The sequence below is a fragment of the Netta rufina genome (assembly GCF_964035555.1).
Source record: "Netta rufina genome assembly, chromosome: 1".
Lineage (NCBI taxonomy): Eukaryota > Metazoa > Chordata > Aves > Anseriformes > Anatidae > Netta > Netta rufina.
In genome coordinates this window covers 206,088,773-206,107,709 of record NC_140123.1, presented here as the reverse complement: position 1 = coordinate 206,107,709, position 18,937 = coordinate 206,088,773, and the positions used below count along the sequence as shown (strand labels likewise).

The 18,937-nt window shown below is 72.0% G+C and overlaps 3 protein-coding genes across 3 annotated transcripts; 1 reads left to right on the top strand and 2 right to left on the bottom strand.

The window, feature by feature from the left end:
• Positions 1 to 63: 63 nt before the first annotated feature.
• On the top strand, positions 64 to 6,918 carry LMF2 (lipase maturation factor 2). The gene is made up of 14 exons (XM_084305598.1): positions 64 to 198; positions 279 to 532; positions 3,047 to 3,075; positions 3,221 to 3,417; positions 3,591 to 3,769; positions 3,862 to 4,000; positions 4,248 to 4,382; positions 4,491 to 4,596; positions 4,765 to 4,861; positions 4,989 to 5,171; positions 5,365 to 5,533; positions 5,609 to 5,720; positions 5,932 to 6,040; positions 6,133 to 6,918. The coding sequence occupies exons 1-14, from the start codon at positions 102 to 104 to the stop codon at positions 6,469 to 6,471; spliced, it is 2,145 nt and encodes a 714-aa protein (XP_084161724.1). The 5' UTR covers positions 64 to 101; the 3' UTR covers positions 6,472 to 6,918.
• Positions 6,919 to 7,189: 271 nt separating this feature from the next.
• Positions 7,190 to 12,943, bottom strand: MIOX (myo-inositol oxygenase; the record flags this gene model as incomplete). The annotated part of the gene is made up of 11 exons (XM_084306486.1): positions 7,190 to 7,298; positions 7,386 to 7,498; positions 7,594 to 7,643; positions 7,762 to 7,829; positions 7,927 to 8,036; positions 8,120 to 8,187; positions 8,265 to 8,427; positions 8,541 to 8,621; positions 8,741 to 8,803; positions 10,296 to 10,366; positions 12,619 to 12,943. 11 exons carry the CDS (start codon positions 12,941 to 12,943, stop codon positions 7,190 to 7,192), a joined length of 1,221 nt encoding a protein of 406 aa, XP_084162612.1.
• A 140-nt stretch (positions 12,944 to 13,083) lies between these two features.
• On the bottom strand, positions 13,084 to 17,729 carry ADM2 (adrenomedullin 2). The gene is made up of 3 exons (XM_084288344.1): positions 17,614 to 17,729; positions 17,091 to 17,229; positions 13,084 to 13,539 (listed from the first exon to the last, which is right to left on the bottom strand). Exons 2-3 carry the CDS (start codon positions 17,195 to 17,197, stop codon positions 13,086 to 13,088), a joined length of 561 nt encoding a protein of 186 aa, XP_084144470.1. The 5' UTR covers positions 17,198 to 17,229; positions 17,614 to 17,729; the 3' UTR covers positions 13,084 to 13,085.
• Positions 17,730 to 18,937: the final 1,208 nt, after the last annotated feature.

Genomic DNA, 18,937 nt, shown 5'->3' with positions numbered 1-18,937 from the left:
CCCGCCCTCCGCCGGCCCCGGTCGCGGGGCGCTGCCGTCACGGCCCCGCCGCCATCCCCGCCCCGCCGCCATCCCCGCTGCCTCCCGGTCCCGTCCCCGCCATGGCGGAGCCGCCTCGCCGCCCCCGGGAGCTGTTCCTGGCCGGGCTGGCCGCCGCCTACCTCGCCGCCTTCGTCTCGCTCTACCTGCAGCTGCCCGGTACGGCGCCCCCTCCCCATCCCCATCCCCTCCCGTTAATCCCGCGCCTCTCTGACCCCGTCCCCGTTGTGTCCCCCCAGGGCTGTACGGCCACGACGGGATCCTGCCGGTGCGGCGGGCGCTGCGGCCGGGCGGGCGGGGGCTGCGGGCGCTGCTGGGGGCCGAGCCCACGCTGCTGTGGCTGAGCCCCCGCGCGGGGCTGGCGGCGGAGCGCGGCGCGGAGCTGCTCTGCCTGCTGGGCGCCGCCGCCGCCCTCGGAGCCCTGCTCAGCGCCGCGCTCAGGGACTGCGTCCTGCTCGCCGCCATGCACGCGGCATACCTGTCACTGTACCAGGTAACGGGGGGGGGGGGCGTTGGGGTTGGGGTGGGATGGGATGGGATGGGGATGGGAACCATGCACGTGGCATACCTGTCACTGTACCAGGTAACGGGGGGGGAGTGGGGTGGGGTTGGGATTGGGACTGGGATGGGATGGGGGTGGGATGGGGATGGGGATGGGGATGGGGACCATGCACGTGGCATACCTGTCACTGTACCAGGTAACGGGGGGGGAGTGGGGTTGGGGTTGGGGTTGGGATTGGGATTGGGATTGGGATGGGATGGGGGTGGGATGGGGGTGGGATGGGGATGGGGACCATGCACGTGGCATATCTGTCACTGTACCAGGTAACGGGGGGGGGGGGGGGGTTGGGGTGGGGTGGGATTGGGATTGGGGTGGGGTGGGATTGGGATTGGGATTGGGATTGGGATGGGATGGGGGTGGGATGGGGATGGGGACCATGCACGTGGCATACCTGTCACTGTACCAGGTAACGGGGGGGAGTGGGGTTGGGGTTGGGGTGGGATGGGATGGGATGGGGATGGGAACCATGCACGTGGCATACCTGTCACTGTACCAGGTAACGGGGGGGGAGTGGGGTGGGGTTGGGATTGGGACTGGGATGGGATGGGGGTGGGATGGGGATGGGGATGGGGATGGGGACCATGCACGTGGCATACCTGTCACTGTACCAGGTAACGGGGGGGGAGTGGGGTTGGGGTTGGGGTTGGGATTGGGATTGGGATTGGGATGGGATGGGGGTGGGATGGGGGTGGGATGGGGATGGGGACCATGCACGTGGCATATCTGTCACTGTACCAGGTAACGGGGGGGGGGGGGGTTGGGGTGGGGTGGGATTGGGATTGGGGTGGGGTGGGATTGGGATTGGGATTGGGATTGGGATGGGATGGGGGTGGGATGGGGATGGGGACCATGCACGTGGCATACCTGTCACTGTACCAGGTAACGGGGGGGAGTGGGGTTGGGGTTGGGGGTGGGGGTGGGGTGGGATGGGGATGGGGATGGGGATGGGGATGGGGATTAGGATGGGGATTGGGATGGGGATTGGGATGGGGATGGGGTGGGGTAGGGTTGGGATTGGGATGGGGATGGGATTGGGATGGGGATGGGGCGGGATTGGGATTGAAATTGGAATTGGGATGGGGATGGGGATGGGATTGGAATTGGGATTGGGATTGGGATTGGGATGGGATGGGATGGAGATGGGGATGGGGATGGGAACAGGACTGGCACCAGGACTGGCACTGGGACCTGTCCCAGAATCCCAAAGCTGGGCACTGCGCGGCTGCGGCTCAGGGTTTTTTTTGGGGGGGCTGGGGGGGGAGGAGAGTGTGATTGTCTGTGTGTGAGCTGGGTCAGTGTGTAATTGTGTGTGAGAGAGCTGGGTGTGCATGGCTGAGCTGGGGGGCTGTGAGCTGGGTGCCTGTGTGCTGTGTGTGAGTGTGAGCGGTGCCTGTGAGCTGGCTGTGATTGTGTGTGTGTGTGTGTGTCAGCTGGGTGCATGGCTGTGATTGTGAGCGTGTGCTTGTGTGTGAGCTGGGTGTGAGCTGTGCATGTGTGTGTGTGTGAGCTGGGTGTGTGCACGTGTTTGTGTGTGTGTGAGCTGTGTGCACGTGTTTGTGTGTGCGTGTGAGCTGGGTGTGTGCCAGCTGTGCGTGCCCCTGTCTGTGTGTGTGTCAGCTCAGCTGCGGCAGGACTCTCGGTTCCTCTTCCCTCCCAATTCAGGGAAACCCAGCAGGGAGCAGCTCACCAGGAGCCCCCCCAGCAGGGCGCCTGCTGCCGGAGCTGGGGAGGCCACGTGGCACTGCTCCAACCCCAAAACATGTGGCTGCCCCTGTCCTGGGGTGCCCCTGTCCCCTGGGTGCCCCTGTCCTGGGGTGCCCCTGTCCCCGGGTGCCCCTGTCCGTGCCGTGTCCCAGGGGGGCAGGACAGGAGCCTGTTTTGGTTCCTGCCCCAGGAGAGGCAGCAGCAGGAGCCGTGCAGGCTGCCGGAGCAGCCTCCACCCAGCCCTGCATGCCAGGCCCTCGTCCTTCCCTTTTAAGGTGATCTGCAGAAAAATCCTCGCCCTCCTCCTCCTCCTCCTCTTCCTCCTCCTCCCCTCTGCTCTGCCTGCAAGCGGGGCTCAGCCAGGGGCTGTGCCAGGAGGGGCAGCCCCATGCAGCAGGGCTCAGCCCCGTGCCGTCCCCATCCCCGTCCCCGTCCCCGTCCCCGTCCCGCTGAGGCTGCCCCGTTTCTCCCGCTGGCCACGTGGCTGTGCCTGGAGCCGCTCCTGGGCTGCGGTTCCTGGCACCGTGTCCTGTCCTCCTCCGTCCTCCCTCCTCCACCTCACACCCCGGGGCTGCCTCCGTGGCATGGCAGCACCGCGGCGTGCCGAGGCAATGCCACGCGCCTCGGGTCTGGCAGGGCTCAGGGGGGCTCCACGCGGGCAGGGAGCGGGGCAGGGCCCCGGGGGGCAACACCCCGCAGCGCAGAGCCCCCCGCCCCGCTCACCGCTCGCTCTCCCCGCAGGTAGGACAGGTCTTCCTCTACTTCCAGTGGTAAGTCAGCCACCTGCACGCCCACCCTGCGGACCCCGCAGGGCCCTCCCGGGGGGCTCCGCGCCTCCCGTCCCCTCCGTCCCCGCTCGGCACCTGGGGGACGCGGCCCCGGGGTGTCAGTGTGGGACTGTGGCTGTGCCCTTAGGGACAGCCTCCTGCTGGAAGCGGGCTTCCTGGGGGTGCTGGTGGCCCCCCTGCGCCTCTTCAGGTGGCGCTCGGCAGCGTGGCGCGCCCACGACGGGGTCACCTTCTGGCTGGTGCGCTGGCTGCTCTTCCGCCTCATGTTCGCCTCCGGCGTGGTGAAGCTGACCAGCCGCTGCCCCACCTGGTGGGGGCTCACAGGTGAGGGGGGGGCACAGCCCCCAGCCCTGTGTTATGCCCCTCAGGCAGCCGTGGGGCTCTGGGCAGCTCCGTGCAAACGCACCGCGCTCAGCGCCCCCGGCACGGCGCTGCCTGCCCCGAGCTGCTCCCCTGCCCCCGGGCACGCCGCTGACCCCCTGCTGCCCCCCCCCCAGCTCTCACCTACCACTACGAGACGCAGTGCATCCCCACGCCGGCCGCCTGGTTCGCCCACCAGCTGCCCGTGTGGTTCCAGAAGCTCAGCGTGGTGGCCACCTACGTCATCGAGATCGCCGTCCCGCTGCTCTTCTTCGCCCCTATCCGCCGCCTCCGGCTCTTCGCCTTCTACTGCCAGGTGTGGGGGGCGTTGGGACGGCGGCGGCGGGGGGCTGCCCGCAGGCTGCTCGGTGCCGTGACGCCCCCAGCCCTGCCTCTGCCCCCCCCCAGGTCCTGCTGCAGGTCCTCATCATCCTCACGGGCAACTACAACTTCTTCAACGCGCTCACCATCGTGCTGGCCTTCTCCCTGCTGGATGAGGAGCACGTGGCGTACTGGCTGGGGCGCAGCAAGAAGAAGCACGCCAGCTGTGAGTCGGGGGTGGGGGTGGGACGGGGGGGGGACAGCTCTGAGTGGCCCCGGGGGGTGTCGTTGTGGCTGTCCCGGGTTGGTGCTGAGCGAGCAGCCGCCCCCGGGGCGCTCAGGTTCCCCTGGGGTGCGGGGCCGTGCTCTGGGCGCTGCCCCTGCCCCCCTGTACGTGGGCTCCTGGGGCTGGGCTCGTGGTTTGCTGCGTGCCGTGGGTCAGGGCCCGGCGCTGAGCTGCCCCCCGCCCTCAGCCTGGCCCCCCAGCCTCCTCGCCTTCCTCTCCACGCTGCTGGAGCTGGCTGCCTACGCCCTGCTGCTCTACTGGAGCGTCCAGCACTTCGGCCTGGAGATCGACTGGGAGAAGAAGGTGCTGGAATCCAAAGTGGGTACGTCCCGGCCCCACCGGGTGGCCGTCCCTGTCCCCATCCTCATGGCCTGGCTGCTCCCACGGGTGCCGCCGCCGGCCCTGACCCCGCGCTGTCCCCCTGCCCCAGCCTTCACCTACCACGAGTTCACCCAGTGGCTGCGGACGGTGACGCTGCCGCTGGTCGGGGTGGGCTTCCTCTCGCTGTCCTGGGAGATCCTCTCTGCCCTGTACCGGTGAGTGCCGCGGGGCTCCTGCTGCGCCACGTCCCGCGGGCCCTGCGCCCTGGGGTGCAATTCCCAGCTGGGCTGCGGAGGGGCTCACCCGGGTCCCCGTCCCCACGCCATGCACACGCAGCCTGGGGGGGCCGTGCAGGTCTGAGCCCCCCATCCCACCCCCTACAGGTGCATCAGTGTCCGTGGCTGCTTCTGGAAGCTGTGGGCTCTGCTGCAGTGGGCTGTCTTCGCCACGGCCGCCGTGGGGGTGTTCGCCGTCAGCTTGGTGAGCTCGGGGAGCACCGGGGTGGTCCCCGCTCCTTCAGCTGGGGCTGGGGGCTGCGGGTGGGCAGCAGCGGGGCAGGGGGGCTCTGCCCATGCCTCCTGCAGCCCCTCCCCATCGCGCTGCCCAGGTGCCCTTCACCTACATCGACTACGAGTCCAACAGCAAGCTGTGGCCCGGCATCCACCACATGTTCAACGCCGTGGAGCGCTTCCAGGTGGTGAACTCCTACGGGCTCTTCCGCAGGATGACGGGCGTCGGGGGGCGGCCCGAGGTGGTGCTGGAGGGCAGCTACGACAAGCAGACCTGGACGGTGAGCCCCCAGGGCTGGGACGGGGCTGAGGAGCCAGTCCCAGGCATCCCCACCCCGCTGCCTTGGTGCTGCTGGGGCACCCGCCTGTCCCTGTGGGCTGGGGGGGCTTCGTTCATCCCACAGCCCCTGGAGGTGACCGGGGGGAGCGTAGGGGAGCTGTGGGCTGGACTTGAGCCCCTCGCCCTGCCCGCAGGAGATCGAGTTCATGTACAAGCCGGGCAACGTCAGCGTGGCCCCGCCGCTGGTGGCCCCGCACCAGCCCCGTCTGGACTGGCAGATGTGGTTCGCGGCCCTGGGGCACCACAGCAGCAGCCCCTGGTTCGCCAGCTTCGTGTACCGCCTGCTGCAGGGCAAGAAGGACGGTGAGCGGGGCTGGGGGGGTCAGGGGGGGCTGGGGCTGGGGTTGGGGCAGCCCCCGTAACGCTGCGCCCCCGCAGTGATCCGCCTGGTGCAGCTGGATGAGGCCAAGTACCCGTTCAGCGCGCAGCCGCCCACCTACATCCGCGCCCAGCTCTACAAGTACTGGTTCACCGGCAGCGCCGAGACCGGGTGAGCTGGGTGGGGGCACCCCCCACTGCCCCCCCTGCCCCCCACCATGGGGGTGACCCCACACCGACGTGCGGGCGCCGTGCCCTTGGGCAGCCGCGGGGGCAAGCCCTGGGGGTGGGGGGCTCACCGGGACCCCGAGCGCGGCTCCAGGGGGCCATGGGGCTGCGGGGGGGGTCCCGTCCCCCCCGGGTACTCATCCCCTGCCCCACAGGGAGGGGGCCACGCGGTGGTGGCGGCGGCAGCACGTCCAGGAGTTCTTCCCCACCGTGTCTCTGGGCGACCCCACGCTGGAGAACCTCCTCGCGCAGCACGGGCTGAAGGTCAGACCCTCACCCCGCACCCCGCTGAGCCCCGTTTGTGCCCCCCCTGCGTGGCCGTGGGGTGCCACTCACCCTCCCCGTGCCCCCCCCAGGACAAGGCGCCCCCCAAGCGCCTGGCGACCACCTTCCTGCCCTGGCTGCTGGAGTCCATCCGGCACCTCAGCCTCCCGTTGTCGGCCCCGGCCGTGCTGTGGTCCCTGTACCTCGGCGCCGCCAGCGCCGCCCTGCTGCGCGCCCTCGGCCGCCGGCACCGGGGGGGGGCACCCCCTGCCCGCCACAAAGGGCCCAAGCGGGGGGACCCGGTGGACCGAGGGGGCGGCGAGAAGAACGGGCAGGTGAGGAGGAAGGAGGAGAGGGAGGAGAAGGGCGAGGGCCGAGCCCGGGGGGCGGCCGACGGCGAGGGTCCCCGCGGCACCAAGAAGAAGAAGTAGCAGCAGCGCCAGGCGCCACCAGGACCCGTCTTCCAGGCACCGGATGATGCCGCTGGCTCCGGGCCCCCCCCTCTGCGCCCCCCGGCCGCCCGACGCTGCCTCTGTCCCCGTGGGGGGGTCCTGGTGGAGCACAGCCCCCCCCCCGCCGTCACGGCCCCCGCCCCGGGGTGAGCGCGCCGCTCTCCCTGCCAGTGCCTTCACGGAGCGGTGCGGGTGGGGGCGGCCTCCCCGTGCCCCCCAGCGGGGGCTGCCCCTCTGCCCCCCACCCCCGGCCGTCCCGTGGGGCAGGGGCGGTGCTGGGGGGGCAGCTGCATCGCAGCCTCGTGTGCCCACAAGGGGCCCCATGCCTCGTGTGCCCCCGCTGCCCCGTGCCGGGGGGGGGTCTGACCGCACCGCGCTTCCCCTCGCACAGGGGTTTGCTATGATTTTCTAAATAAAGCCTTTGACATTCCAGCCCTAGGCCTCTCCTTCACCCCAGAAAGGTGGGGGGGGGAAATGGGGGCTGTGCTGGCCCCGCTCGGTCCCGCTGCCCCCCCCCCACCCCATCCAGGGGGCTCTCCCAGCCCCGTGCCCTGGCTGCGTCCAGCTCCGCGCTGCGTGCCAAGCAGGTTTATTGGTGGCCTGGGGCCCTGGGGCAGGGCGTGGGGCAAGCAGGGGGGGCGAGAGCAGTGCTGTGTGCCGGGGGGGGCCGGGGCTGCGCCGGGGGGGGGGTCCCAGCTCACCAGCAGAGCTGCCCCGGGCAGTACTTGTCGATGAGGGACTGGTAGTACCCCCGCAGCTCCTGCACCGCGGGCAGCTCCTCCTGCTTGGTGTAGAGGTCGAACTTGCTGTGGGAGCGAGCAGGGGGTCAGAGCCGGATGGGGAGGGGGGGGCACAACGTCCCAGCCCCCCCCCCCAGCTCCTCGACCACGCACTTGAGCTCCTTGACCCAGGGCAGCATGCGCAGGTCCTCCTCGCTGCAGAGGTGCCCGTAGTCCCCGTGCGCGTGCCAGGGGTAGAAGGAGTGGAAGCGCACCATGTAGAAGGCCTGGGGGGGGGGATTAAGGGGGAGGGGGGACAGGGCCGTGGCATAGGGGGGGGCTGTGGGTGCCCGGCCCCCCGCCCTGCGCCCCCAGCCCTCACCTCCTTGGGCAGGGCGAAGTTGTTGAACTTCATCACTCTGTACATGTACTCTGCGGAGAGAGCGGGTGGCTGGGGGGGGCGGGCAGCCACTGCCCAGACACTGGGGGCAATGGGGGCAGAGCCCCTGCACCCCCCCACCCCAAAAGGGGTCCCCCTGCTGCAGCTCACCGTCGTGTCCCCAGGACATGAGCACGTTCTCCAGGCCGCAGTGGGGCTGGTACATCCCGCACTCCGTGCTGGGGGGACAGGGACCTGGGCTTGGGGCTGCGCCGTGGGGCTGGGCCCCCCCTCGAGCCCCCCCCACACACACAGAGGGGCAGGGGCCGCGCTCACCTGTAGCGGGGGTCCCTGCTGTCGGGGTTCTGGTGGAAGGTGGAGTCGCTGAAGACCACCGAGCTCTGCACCTTGCAGCCCACGGGGAAGGTGTCCCCCACCACGGCCCACTGCGGGGCGGCCACAAGTGTCCCGGGGGGGCCCGTGGCGGTGCCAGGCGCTGCCCCCCCCCCCTCCCCAAAACCCCGCTCACCTGGGGCTCCCCGAACAGCGCCAGGACCTTGCCCAGGTCGTGCAGCAGCCCCACGAGGTGGAACCAGTCTGGGGGCGAGCGGGACCATCGGTCACCCCCCTCCGGTGGCACCCCCGGGGCTCGGGCCCCCCCATCCCGGCCCTACCTTTGTCGGGGTGGGCGCGACGGATGCCCTCGGCCGTCTGGTAGGCGTGGAAGGAGTTGGGGAAGTCGACGTCGGGGTCGGACTCGTCCACCAGCTGGTCCAGCAGCTCCAGCGCCTCCATCACGCTCATCCTGCGCAGGGAGCAGCCCCCGTACTCGGCGCTCTGGGGGCGCACCGGGGCGGTGAGCACCGGCCTGGGGACCCCCGGGACCCCTCCCCGGGACCCCCAGGACCACGGTGCCAGCGGGGCTGGGCACCCGGAGGAGAAGCACGCACCTTCCTGCGGACGAAGTCGACGGTCTGGTGGGTGTGCATCAGCAGGTAGGTGCTGTAGACGCGGTCCAGCAGCTTCCCCTCCTGCAGCGCAGCGTCAGGCTCGGGGGGCTCGGCCCAGTGGGGTGGGCTGGGGGGGGGGCTGCCCCGTCCCGCTGCCCCCCGAGGGCGGCAGGGCCAGCCCCGCGGTGCCGGCGGCTCACCGTGTAGTTGCGGTACTCGGACTTGGCCTTGCCGGGCTGCGGCTCCTCGGAGGGGTCGGCGTCCTGGGGACACGGGGGCAGGGTCAGCGGGGCTGATCCCACACACAGCCCACGGCCGTGGGGACAGAGACAAAAGGCTCAGGGACAAAAGGTTCCCTGCAGGGTGCGGGGACCACGAGAGCTCCGAAGGGAAGCCCTGGGGGCAGTGGCAGCACTGCACAGAGAAGTGCAGTGTGGGGGGCACTGCACTGCACTGCATGAGGATGCACAGTGTGGTGCTGTGCTGCATGGTGCTGTGCTGCATGGCACTGCTCTGTGCTGTGCTGCATGGCACTGCAGTGCGCTGCGTGGTGCTGTGCTGCATGGCACTGCTCTGTGCTGTGCTGCATGGCACTGCAGTGTGCTGCATGGTGCTGTGCTGCGTGCTGCAGTGCTGTGCTGCTCGGTGCTGCATGGCACTGCAGTGCACTGCGTGGTGCTGTGCTGTGTGGCACTGATCTGTGCTGTGCTCCATGGCACTGCACTGTGCTGCATGGCACTGCACTGCACAGCACTGCACAACACTGCTGCACAGCACTGCACTGCACCGCACTGCAAGGCACTGCAAGGCACTGCATAGCACAGCACTGTGCAGCGTTACACTGCACAGCACTGCAAGGCACTGCACAGTGTTGCACTGCACAGCACAGCGCAGCATTGCACAGCATTGCTCTGCACTGCACAGCACTGCACTGTGCAGCATTACCCTGCACAGCACTGCAAGGCACAGCACTACACAGCATTGCACCACACTGCACAGCACTGCCAGGCACTGCACAGCACCACACAGCACGGCCCCACTGCTCCTTTGCCCCATCCCCATCCCACGGCCGCCCCACACAGGGGGTTGCAGCCCCCAGGAGGGGGGTCCCAGGCCATGTCCCCACTGGGCACAAAGTCCGTGCCACCCGGCCAGCCCGGTGCACGGGGCCGTGTCTCCTGCATCCCCAGGGAGCAAAGCAGGGCATGGGGGGGCACCGGCCCTGTTCTGGGGGGGGGGGGAGCCCAGAAGCACTGCCCCGAGTCCCCATAGAGCAGTGTGTGTGGTCAGTGTGCCATGGGGTGGGACCGTGTGGGATCAGCCCCCCCCGGGGCTGGGACCCCCCTGGGGCTGGGATCCTCCTGAGGGTGGGATCCACAGGGGTTTGGGTCCACTCGGGGGCTGGGACTCCTGTGGAGGTGGGACCCCCACGAGGATGGGACCCCCCCCCCGGGGAATGGGTATCTGTGAGGATCAGATCCACGTGGGGCTGGGGGGACATTGGAGGGTCCTGGGGGGTCTCCTGCCCCCCCTCTGCCCCCCCTCAGCCACCCCACTGCCAAGCTCTGCTGCGTCCCACATCACGCCGAGCTGTGGGGGGGTTCCCTGAGCGCCAGACCCCATGGGGGGGGGGCAACATCCACGGGGCTGTGCCCCACGGCACAGGGGGGTCGTGGGGAGGGGGCTGCAGGGGTGCTCCTGCCCCCGACGCACGGCAGAGGGGGAGCGGGGCTGGCCCCGAGGGGGGGTACTCACCACCCGGGGGGGCCTCATGCTGACCGTGGCGAGGGGCAGAGGGCGCACGGGGCGGCCGCCGGGACCCCCGGCTTTATCCCCGGGCGCGGGGGCAATCGGTCACCAGTTAACCGGCCCCCGGTTAATGTTTGAGCCCACGCCGCCACCGCCGCTCCCCAGGGCAGGGGGGTGCTGGGGGGGTCCTGGCCCAGCCCCCGGGCTGGGGTGACCCAGGCTGCACCCCCCCGAGTGGGGGAGCCCCCAGACCCGCCGGGGACCCCCAGCTGCCGGCAGCCCCATGGGCAGTGGGGTTGTGGCTGCGCTGCTCCGGGCATGGGGCACGGGGGTGCCATGGGGGGCACACGGCTGGGGGGGCACTGGGGTGGGGGCTGCAGCCGTGGCAAACATGGGGGAGTCCCGGTGACACCGGCTGCAGAGACCCTAATGCTGGGGAAGGGTCTCCGTGGGACAGCCCCGGCCCTACTGCTGCCCCCCCCCCCAGTGGGGATGGGAGAAGGGGGCTCTGGGGGAGGGGAGGAGGAAATGGGGGGGGTCCCACAGGGGCTGGGGCACCCAGCGCATCCCCTGGGAGTGGGATGGGGCCGTGGGGCAGCGTCTGGGGGGGGGGGCGTGGGGACGGACCCCACATCCCATGGGGCTGGGGGGGCAGGAAGGGGGCAGGTGAGGGGGGCTGGGGGGGCAGGAGGGGGGCGGTGGGACAGACGGATGGGGAGGGGGGGGGCAGGCGGACAGACGGCTGGGATGGGGGGGTGGGAGCCTGGTGCTGCCCGGGGCACTGCGCCCAAGCAGCCACTCGTGCAGGGCTCCGTCACGACCCGACCCAACCTGTCGTGACACGTCGCGACACATCATGACACGACAGCGTTCGCTCGCTCCCCCCCGTGGGGAAGTCTCACGCTTTATTCTGCCCAAACCCCATTTTTGGAATTTTTGGGTTTTGGAATACGCAGGGGGGGCGAGTGCCCGGCGTGCCCCCAAGTGCCGGGGCCGTGACGCCTCCTGTCTGCAGCAGGGCTGGGGGGCACCGGGAGGCACTGGGGGGCACTGGGGGGCACTGGGGGGCACTGGGGCCAGGCAGGGGTCGTCCCGGTCCCCGCGGGTCCCAGGGGCAGCGACGCAGCGGCTGCAGCCTCTTGGCTCAGCTGGCCACGGGCCCAGCGCTGGCACGCGCAGCTTGGCCAAAATCGTGGAGTCTGACCCCAGATTTTCCGGGCTAAGCTCCCAGCCGGGGTCTGAGGTCTCGCTCCCACCCAGCCCCGTGGTTTGGGGCAGCAAGGGGCCGGGAGCAGCACCCGTGGGTGCCCCCCACCCCCTGGTGCTCGGGGGTGGCACTGGGTGCTCCTGGGGACGGAGGGGGCTGTGGGCACAGACGAGGGCACTGCTGGCACCAGGGGGGGGGCTGCACCCAGGGGGACGGGGGGGGCTCGTGAGAGGGATGGGGCCAATGGGGGTGGCGTTGGGTGAGGGTGCCCGTGGTGGTGGGGACGGGGCTGGCAGGAGGAAGGGGTGCAGTCACGCCGTGCCCCCCACCCTCTCCACGGAGGGCTGGATCCATCCCATGTGTGTCCCCCCCCCCCCAGCTGGGCCCCATTGCCAGCAGGTTGGGGTCCCTCTGCTCCCGGGATTTGGCCAGGGGTGGCCCTGGGCCCCCAGCACCTTGCTCACGGGGAGGACAAGAGCCGGGGGGCGGACAGGCATGGCCCCAGGCAGGGCTGCACATCCCCATCACAGCGTGGGGTGCCTGGAAAACTTGGGGTCCCCTCGTGTCTGTGCCTCCCCCCACCCCAAATCCTGGTCCCCAGACACCGCGGGGCCCTTCCCAGCCGTGCTCCGGGGGCACGGGGCCTGTCCCCAGCGCCTCAGCACCACCCTGGGGTGGCACCAGGACCGGGGGCGGGCAGGAGCTGGGAGGGGAATGGGGACAGGGCAGGGCAGGAATTGGGTCAGGATGGGGCAGGAATGGGGTCAGGACAGGGACAGGAGAACTTCTCACCATGCCCTGGAGCCCACCAGCAGCTGGTCCCAGCCTCATTTCGGGGGTCTCAGGGGGGGACAAGGAGGACAGGGCCTCAGGGGAAGGGGGCAGCCTCCTCCCCGGGGAGGACAGGACCCCACAGACACCCTGTCCTCAGCCTTGGGAAGGGACCCAGGGCACTGAGCCCAACCTGGGACCCCCGCCAGGAGAAGGGCGCTGGGGGCAGCCGGGCTGGGAAGGGACCCCCCCACTCTGCTCCTGTGGCCCCTGCATGTCCCCGTCCCCAGCCCCTCCCTGCCCTGGGGACAGCAGGGACCCCCTGCCCGTGCCCCCCCCGGCAGCGCCCACAAAGCCCCAGGTTTGGGCACAGCAGAGGGCAGGCGTGGGCCAGGATGCGCCGGGGGGGACCCCGCATCGTCGCGCATCCCGGGGGGGGCGCAGGCGGTGCCATGGGGCCGCTGAGCTGCTGAGTCAGGCGGCAGCGGGGCCGGGGGCTCAGCCCCGAGCTGTTGCACAAGGGCCAGCGCCGGTGCCCCTTGGACCTGCGGTCAACAGCCCCGGTGGCCGGGCCACGGGCCAGCAGCTCCGCGGTGACACGGTGCTCGTCCCGCCGGGACCCTCCGTGGGGACAAAACCCCGTCCCCACGGGGCCACCGCCGCCCTGCGGCCCCATCCCGGGCTGGCGCTGGGCTCAGCCCCGCGCGGGGACCCCGGGCACCCCGCAGAAAGGCGCAGACGAGCCCGGCAGCCTCTGGAAGTGCTTTAGTGGGAGCCCCTAGGGGGGCTCCAGGCAGTCTGGCGGGGGGCGGCCGCCCTCAGCCGTAGCTGTGGGGGCTGTTGGGGTTCATGGGGGACGAGTCCTGGCGGCCCGACTGTCCCATCAGCTGCCACAGGCGGTGGCTGAGGTTCTGCACCTGGCAGGTGCCCAGCACGCAGCCCACCCGCAGCAGCTGCGCGTGGTGCAGGCGGCCCCCGGCGTGCCGACGGCCCCGGTGCGCAACGGGGTGCCGGGGGGCCAGGGGCGCACCGCGGCGGTGGCCGTGCCGGGGGGCGAGCTTCGGGCCGTGCCGGGGGGCTGGCCGGGGTCCGTGCCGCGGGGTGAGCCTCGGGCCGTGCCGGGGGGCGAGTGGTCTGCGCCGGGGGCCACCTGCAAGCTGCGGTGGGGCTGGGGGCTGCAGTCCTGGGGGGTCCCCGCGGAGTGGGATCAGGGCCGGACGCTGCCGGGGCGCCTGCAGCGAGGCCGGGGAGGGTCTCCGGTCCGGGGGCTCCCTGCAAGAGAGCAGCGTGGGGTGAGCAGGAGGGTGGGCGGCACAGCCCCGGGCTGGGGGGGGCCGCAGAGGGGCGCGGACCCCCGGGAGATGCGGCCCCTTTGGGGCACCCCCAGCCCCGCAGCGTGCCCTGGGTGGCCGCGTCCTGCAGAGGGCGTCCGGGGCCAGCGCTGGGCGAGCTCGCCCCCGGGGAGGGGGTGCTCGCCACGGGGAGCCGGCTCTGCAGGCAGCAGCTGCCCCCCCACACCAAGCCCCCTCCCCAGGGGGACCCCAGCCCCGGGCTCTCCCCCACCCCCCGCCCTGTGCCCCCGGGATGGGGCAGGTCCAAAGCTCCGCGGTGCCGGTAGCCCCCAGCCCAGCCGCCCGGTGCCCCCCACCCACGGTGCAGCCGGACCCCGACCCCAGCCCCATGCCCACACCAAGCCCCAGGGAGCTGCGTGGGGCTGGGAGCAGCCCCCTGCAGCCCCACCCGTACCCACCCGTACCCACCCGTACCCACGCTGTGCCACGAGGGCCGGCGGGGAGCTGCTGCCAGCGGCACGGCTGCGCCCGCAGGCTCCCAGCCTCCAAACCAGCGGCACTGGGATGTGTGCCCGGTCCCTCCCGGCCCCCCTCGTCCCATCCCACAGGGCTCCCTGGGGACACGGGAACCCACGTCCCACCACGGCTGCCCTGTGCCAATGTCACTGCGTTATGTGAGCGTGTCCAGGAGCCCCCACCCAGCCCCACAAGCGCTGACACCTCTGGGGCCGTGCTCTGCCCCACGGCTGTGCCAGGTCCCTGTGCTGGGGGGGCTGCTGAGCCTGCTGCCCACCTCCCCTGCAACCCCCACACCCCAGGGGCGCTGCCTGCCCCAGGTACCCCGGACACCCCGGCCCCTCTCTGCCTGCTCCTTGTGGCCGTGGCACAGCAGCCCCGGCCCGGGGCCTGGCTCCGGGCACGGCACAGCCACAGGGCACTGAGGGGCTGCGTGTGGCAGCTGAGCCCTTGCCCCCCAGCCCCCGGTGCTCACACATCTGCTGCCCCAACCCCATTGGCACCAGGCCCTGCCCCACACCAGCCCCCTGCCCCGCAGGAACATGTGGCAGGGTGTGGGGTCACACACTGTGTGGCTGGGGGCACCCAAGAACTGTGTCGGGGAGCCCCCCACGCACACACCGGCACTGCTGGCACACGGCAGCACCAGCACAGCCCTGCAGCCCAGCCTGAGCCCCCTGCACCTTCCTGCACCACCGGCACGGTGCCACGCACACGAGGGCACAGCCATGGTGCAACCCCACGCGCAGACACACACAGCCATGGGGCAACCCGCATGGTGCAACCCCACGCACGCGCAGCTGTCCCCGCAGACGCGGCCCCCCCTCACCCCTGTGAACACGCACACGCGTGCCGTGACCCCTGCACACACACAGGTCCACCCCCGTGCCGGTGTGCATGCCGACACGCACGCACGCCCCAAGCCCAGCACGCAGCAGTGCACGCATGTCCCGGCACGCACACGCGTCCGTGCGCTCCAACACCCGCACCCACGTCCCGCAGTGCGCACGGACGGGCGGTGACCCCGTGCACACGCAGTGCCCCCTCCCCTGCTGGCACACAGACCCCCACACCCACTGTACCCCGACCTGGCGCACCCCCACACCCCCACTGTACCCCCCCTGCACACACAGGCACGCTGCTCCCAGCAGGCACACGCAGCCCTGCACCGCCCTGAGCCCACCAAGCCCCCCGCCGGGGCTGGATGTGGCCGCACGGCGCTGCTGGCCCTGCACCGTGGGGCCGGGGGCTCGTCCCAGCACAGCTCGTCGGGGTCGAGGCTGGACGCTACTTGGCCACGAGCCCCGGGGAGCAGGGACGGAGGCCAAATTCCTGCAGCCCGGCAGGGACAGGAAGCACCGGCGGGGCAAGGCCTCGCGCTCGCCTGCCCCTTCCTCGGACGTGTTTACAGGAGGCAGCTGCTGCCCGGAAACCGGCGGCGGGGCTTTCCCTGGCAGCACTCACCAGGCAGCCCCGCCGAGCCCCCAGCCCAAAAAGCTCCGTGCCGGGTTCCCGCAGGACGGCTGGGGAGTTCCCCGCCCGGCCCTGGCTTTGCCCCGGCGCATCCGGCAGCGCGTGGGATCGCCGCAGCTCTGCTCCCTGCCTGGTCCCTGGGGCTCTGCGAGGCTCACGGGCTCCCACTGCCCCCCCACAGCCCCTGCCCTGCCGGGCTGCAGCCTCCCCGCAGCTCCCCTGGGCCCTTTCCATGCAGCTTCCAGCCCCGAGGTGAGCCCCCCTCCCTCCTTCTGCCTCTCACTGCTGCCCACCCCAGCTCCCATAGCACCAGCGCCGAGCCAGCACCCACGCAGGGGCAGCCCCAGGCACCCACCCGCAGCACCCCCGGCCCCAGGGACGGCAGCCCCAGCAGCAGCCGTGCTGTGCCACCCCACGGCCACGGCCCCGGAGCCGCACGGAGCCCGGCGCAGGCTTCCCACAGCACAGGGCACAGCCCCAACCAGCTCCTCAAGCAGCAACATGCAGGCGCGCAGCCCGCGCGTGCACGCACGCACGGCGCCGGCAGGAGCTTTAATCCCCTTCCCAGCTTCCTCCTCCGGCAGAAAGTTCTGACAAGGGATCCTGGCGCCACGCAGCCCCTGCCCGTCCTCGCCCCCGTGGGCCCCGTCCACGCGCACCCTGGCCCCTGGCACAGGCACCACCCGGCACGGCACGCACAGACACCTCGTCCTGCCCCTGCTCACACTTGGGCACAGGGACTCTGCCCAGCCCTTGCACACGCTCACGCTCTGCCCGGGCTTTGGGCATGCACACACACACACAGATGCACACACACACACACAGATGCACACACACACACACAGATGCACACACACGGACCCCGGTACCCCTGCGCCCCACCACCCCCTGTCCCCATGCGCATCGATGTGCCCCATGCATTAACCCCGGCCCCGTCCCAGCCCCGTTCACCCCCTTCACACCAGGGCAGGCTGCTGGGCTCCCGCAGCACTTCAGGAACATCACCAAGGGAGCGCGTGGACCCGGGGCAGCCCCCAGCCTGCGCCCTCCACACACCCCCAGGAGCCGTCCCTGCACCCAGAGGACCCTGCACCCAACCTGCTGCCAGCACAAGGGCGCTTTGGCATGGGGCTGGGTGTCCCCTCCCTGTCTGGGGCCACGTCCTGCAGCGGGGACGTGCTGGTGGCAGGAGGCACAGCGGTGCCCCCCGTGCTGGACCCCAGGGGAACCCAGGGAGAGCGTCCGGGGCTGGAGCAGCCCCATGGGGAAGGGCTGGGTGGCCGGACAGGTGGACACACGGTGCCTGGCGGGACAGACGGCTGTGGGGACGTGGCCTCTGCTGGCACCAGACCAAGCAGCAGCCAGGAGCAGAGCCCAGCGGCGCGGGGCAGGCGCACGGGGCCAGGTCCGGTGCCAGACAGGTCCCGGGCGGGGGCTTAGGGCAGCGGGGCTCAGTCCTGGGCTGGGTCCTGAGCAGGGGGTCGGGCTCGCGTCCCCCCCGAGGGACCGGGTGGGGGTGCGGGGTGCTGGGTGCTGGCTCACCTGTGCTTGGGCGAGCGCCCCGCGGGCAGGGGCCGGCAGCCGGGCAGCTGCAGCAGACACAGCACCAAGCTGATGCAACCCAGCGCAAGCGGCGCCGGGGCTCTCATGGCGGGGCTGGGCCGGGGCAGCGGATCCGGGGCTGCAAGGAGAAGAGAAAAAAGCTCAGGGCTCGGCAGGGCACGGCTCGGCTCGGCACGGCTCAGCTTAGCTCGGCTCAGCACGGCTCGGCGGCAGCGAGCGGCTCCGGGACCCCAGCGCCGCAGCCCGGCTCTGCCCAGCTCTGCCCGACCCGACCCGACCCGACCCGAGCCGCTCCGCCCAGCCCGGCGCCCCCTGCCCGGCGCCCCCGGATCCCCCCCGTCGAGCTGCCCCCGGTACCCCCCAGTACCCTCCGGTACCCCCCAGTACCCTCCGATACCCCCCGGTGTCCCCCGATACCCCACGGTGCCCCCTTGCCGGTCCCACCCCCGGTGCCCCCCCCGGTGCCCCCGGTGCCGGGGCTCCCGCACGGCCCCGCCCGTACCTGGCTGCGGCCGGGCCGGGCCGGGGGCTCGGGGGGGGGGGTCTCGGTGCTGTCCGGTGGGGTCGGGCCGGGCTCAGCCGCGGGGTGCGGGTGCTCGGGGTGCGGGTGCTCGGGGTGCCGCCGCCGGCCGTGCTGCCCGAGCTGGCGCTGCCCGGCCCAGGTTAAATATCGCTGGGCTCGGCGCGGCGAGGAGGAGCCGAGCGGCCGCGGGAGGAGCCACGGGGCGCGGGGCAGCCCCCCCCGGCCCGGCCCGGCCCCGCACCGCCCCCCCCGGCCCCGCTCCCCGCGGTGCCCAAGGACCGGCCCCGGGCGCCGCCCGCCGGGACCCCCCCGGGCCGGGAGCGGGGCTGGGGCTGGGGGGAGTTGGGGAGGTTTGGGGAGGGTTGGGGGAGTTTGGGGGGGTTTGGGAGGGTTTGGAGGGTTTGGGGGGGCTCCTCCCGCACCTGCGCCCCCTGCCCGGGGCCGGCCGGGCCGTGGCAGCGCTGCTGGAGCCCCGCCGGGGTGCGCTCAGCCGTGCCCAGCCCCGGAGCCGTGCCCAGCCCCAGTCCCCGGGACAGCCCTGGGCAAACCCAGCAGCGGGGCGGGGGCCGCATCCTGCCCCTCTGCCGGGCTGCACGGGGCTGCTCGGTGCAGTGTGGCCGGCACCCCCAGCCCCACGGACCCCACGGGCCCACGGGCCCCGTGCCACCACGGAGCTGCCCCCAGCTTGGCCAGGGCTTCCCCCAGGGCTGACCCGGGCTGAAGCTTCTCTTGGGGCCTTTTATCACAATTTGGGGAGCAGCGAGCCCAGGTGCCCCCCCCAGCTCCCCGCTATCCCCCGCTGCTCTGCCTCGCTGCCCTCAGCTGGGGGCCGCGGGGGTCCCCGGACTCGGGGTGCTCACAGGGTGGGCGATGCTCAGCCCTGGGGGTGCTCCCAGCCCCTCGCTGTGCCCTCGGCTTGCAGGAGGGGTTTGGGGACGGGGGGCTCGCTGCAGCCCCCAGGAGCAGGGGAGGGAGCGGGGCAGCTTTGGGGACGAGGCTGGCTCAGAACCACACCGTGTCCGGCCGTGCGCCAGGCGATGCCAGGCCACGAGGAGGGGGAGCTGGGGCGCAGGGACCCCAGGGTGGGGGCTCAGCGGGTCTGGGCGTCTGCAGTGGCCCCGCTGCCGAGCTGGGGCAGGGCGAGGAGCCCGAGCACCCCGGGGCTGCCCTGGCCAGGGTCTCACCCCAAGGTGGGGGACCGGTGCCCCCTCCGTGCCCCGCTCCCCCCTTGAGGCCTCCTGGTGCCGAGGGGCCGGGGCCCCGCATGCTCCGAATCGCTCGGATTCTTCTGCATCATCAGGAC